The sequence below is a fragment of the Alexandromys fortis genome, unplaced genomic scaffold, assembly GCF_014885135.2.
Source record: "Alexandromys fortis isolate MF-2015 unplaced genomic scaffold, M_Fortis_MF-2015_v1.1 scaffold_50, whole genome shotgun sequence".
Taxonomy (NCBI): domain Eukaryota; kingdom Metazoa; phylum Chordata; class Mammalia; order Rodentia; family Cricetidae; genus Alexandromys; species Alexandromys fortis.
The window spans coordinates 1,863,696-1,866,594 of NW_026067932.1; the positions used below are offsets into that span (position 1 = coordinate 1,863,696).

Consider the following 2,899-nt stretch of genomic DNA (forward strand, 5'->3'; position numbering starts at 1 on the left):
AACACTTCCAGTGACACACCTCATCACCAAGACCACACCTCCTAACCTTCCCAAACAGTCCACCTGGGAAGCAAACATTTGAGTATATGAGTCCAGGGGCCATTCTTAGTCAAACCACCACAGAGGTCTTTTATATGTTTTTCGTTGTTCTCTCCTTAATAATATGTAAGGTAGACTGTCAAATTCAAGTTAAAAAGTAATATGGACCATAGAATGTACTTTGGGGAAAAAAAATAACAAGTACCTTATTACTGGTGGAAAAGAATTGAATAAGAACTTCTATTATTGGAAAAGAAACGCACAATTTTTTTGTGTGTCGAGGAGTATTTCTAATTTGAATAATATAACTGAAAGTGCTCTGGCTACTTCCCCCATGTCAGAAAGTCTTGTCAATTGCTGAGTGTGCTTGATGTTCCGTCCTGGCTTACATTTCTACACTTGTTTGTTATTCCTTATTTTATAGCCTATCCCTCAACCAGACATTTTGCGTAATAATGAAGAAACACACGAACAAGTGCTGAAAACCAAATTAGAAATAAAAAGCGAGCAGCTTGAGCAAGGCCCCATGATAGAACAACTCAGCAAGGTGTTCTTCACCACGAAGCATCGCTGGTACCCGCATGGACAGTAAGTTTCACTCCGCTCTTCAACTGGCCTTGTTCTCAGCCCTTCCTTTATATAGTTCTCTGTTATGTGCATGAGTGATTTGTCTGTGTAAGCATGCTCACTACATGTGTGCCTGGTGCCCGTGGAGGCCAGAGGAGCCCAGAGCCCCCGGAATGGGAGCCAGCATGTAATGGAACCAAGCCCACATCCTCTGTGAGAGCAGCAAGTGCTCTCAACCTCTGAGCTGTCTCCCCAGGCTCCCTTATCCACTTTTAACAAACTTTGAATTATTACACAAAAAATAGTTGTGCAGAGTCTGACTGGTCAGCAAATAGCGACCCTGACTCTTTTAGAAACTGTTGTTGCTCTGGCTTACAGTGCTCACACTGTGCTGTTCTTAGCATGCGTCTGACCGCGGCTCCAGCTCTCTTTTGTGGTTGTTTTGAACTAATCTTTCTTTGTGTGTCTCTGTTTGTATGTGTATGTGTGTGTTTATGCATTTTCATGCTACCGTGTGAGTGCATGGAGGCCAGAGGTTAGTGTCGGCCCTTCCTCCATCTCCTCCCCCTCCCCTCACTTAACTGGTTTTCTCCCCCACCTCCTGTTACTTATTTATTTTTATTTTATATTATATATGAGTGTTTGGCCTACTTTCATCTCTATGCACCACATGCATGATGTGCCCCTTTTTTTGTTTGTTTGTTTATTTGGGTTTTGTTTTATTAAGACAGGGTTTTACTACATATCTCTGACTGTCCTAGAACTCTCTCTGTAGACCAGGCTGGTCTTGAACTCAGAGACCCACCTGCCTCTGCCTCCCAAGTGTTGGGATTAAAGATGTGCACCACCACAGCCTGGCTTCTCTCTTCTTTTCAAATAAAATTTTATTATATTTATTTATTTGTTTGGGGTTGGGAGGCATGTGGCAGTCAGAGGATAATGGGGGAGTTGATGATCACCTTCCACATGGGTTCCAAAGATCAAACTTAGGACTTGAGGCTTGGTGGCAAGTGCCTTTACCCACGAAGCCATTTTGCCACCCTCCTTTTAAATAAAAGCATATTTACCTTATTTGTTCATTTTTTGGTTCCTGAAATGTTGAGAATTGAACCCAGGGCCTTATGAATTAGGGGCAATCTCTGTATTCTGAGATACATTCCCTCTCTCTTCCTCCACCCCCAATCAAGTCCTCATTTCCTTTCTTGCAAAGCTAGGGATCAAACCTAGGGCCCCACAGTGTGTTTCATGTTGAGCTATACTCCTAGCCCAGAATCATCTTTCATGTTTTTCTTCTTCCAAACCAAGCCATGAAGTGTTCTTTGTTATTTATGTTTGTCTGCGAGAGCTCTGTTCTCATTCCCTGGTGCAACTGGGTAACCACCCCTGAGCTGACCACGGAGCTCCTGAGTGTAGCACCAGACTGCCCCAGTACGGAGGCTAGCTTATGAAAACCTGTTCCTTGTTTGCAAGTTGTAAGAGTTGAGGGGTGAGGACAGTGAATATAAACTATTAAAAGTTTCAGTGAACCTTGAAAGGTGGTTCAGAGATATATACAGGAAATGGTAACATCTTCCCAGATATGAAGGACTAGCCTGCACATAAAATGTGCAGGGAACTCAAGTAGCTCTGATTGGGCGGAGTGCTGGTAGATGTGGATCTGACACTCTGTCTCCGCACTTGGACCTCAACCCTTCAGGAGATGGGGTCTGTCTGGGCCTCTGGGGAGTGAAGCCTGACCCCCTTGGACCGGAGCCACCTTGGCTTTTCTGTGCTTTCCTCACTGTTGTGAACCAGTTCCTCTACAGCTGGGCCAAAGCAACCTCTACCCTTAGGTGCTTCTCTCAAACATTTGACCCCAGTGACAAGAAAGAAACCAGTGTGTGTGATGGGGGACAAGGAAATGGGGAGCATGGGGGGAGAGGAGGCAGTTGTGACTGGGTGTCCTGGTGGGTGGGGAAGGAGGAAGATGAGGCCGCTGTTTTGTGTGTTGGATCTGAAGAGTGTGGTCATCATTTAAGCACCTTGGTGACTCTGGCTCCCAGAGCTCTGTTAACTGCTTCAGTTTCTCTTCAGGGGGTCCCTTCTCTCTTCTCCTTCAATAGGCAGGTTTCCCACGGTTACTACTTCACACTACACTTCTTGGTGAGGTTGGCCTGACGTTATTTTTATTAGAGAAGGGAATGGGTACATACCATACTGAGCAGGTGGGGTCAGAGGACAACTTACGGGTGCTGGTGCTCTTCTCCCACCATTTTGGTCCCAGAGATGGGACTGGTTTTTTTTTTTTTTTTTT

At 45.0% G+C, this 2,899-nt stretch overlaps 1 protein-coding gene across 2 annotated transcripts in view; it reads left to right on the plus strand.

Annotated features, from left to right (window-relative positions):
- Positions 1-2,899, plus strand: part of Mrpl42 (mitochondrial ribosomal protein L42) — a 25,217-nt gene that overhangs the window by 14,434 nt on the left and 7,884 nt on the right. For both annotated transcript variants that reach the window (XM_050145825.1, XM_050145826.1), the window contains exon 5: positions 464-627. In XM_050145825.1, the coding sequence (XP_050001782.1) occupies positions 464-627 (164 nt within the window). The remainder of the gene's footprint in view (positions 1-463; positions 628-2,899) is intronic.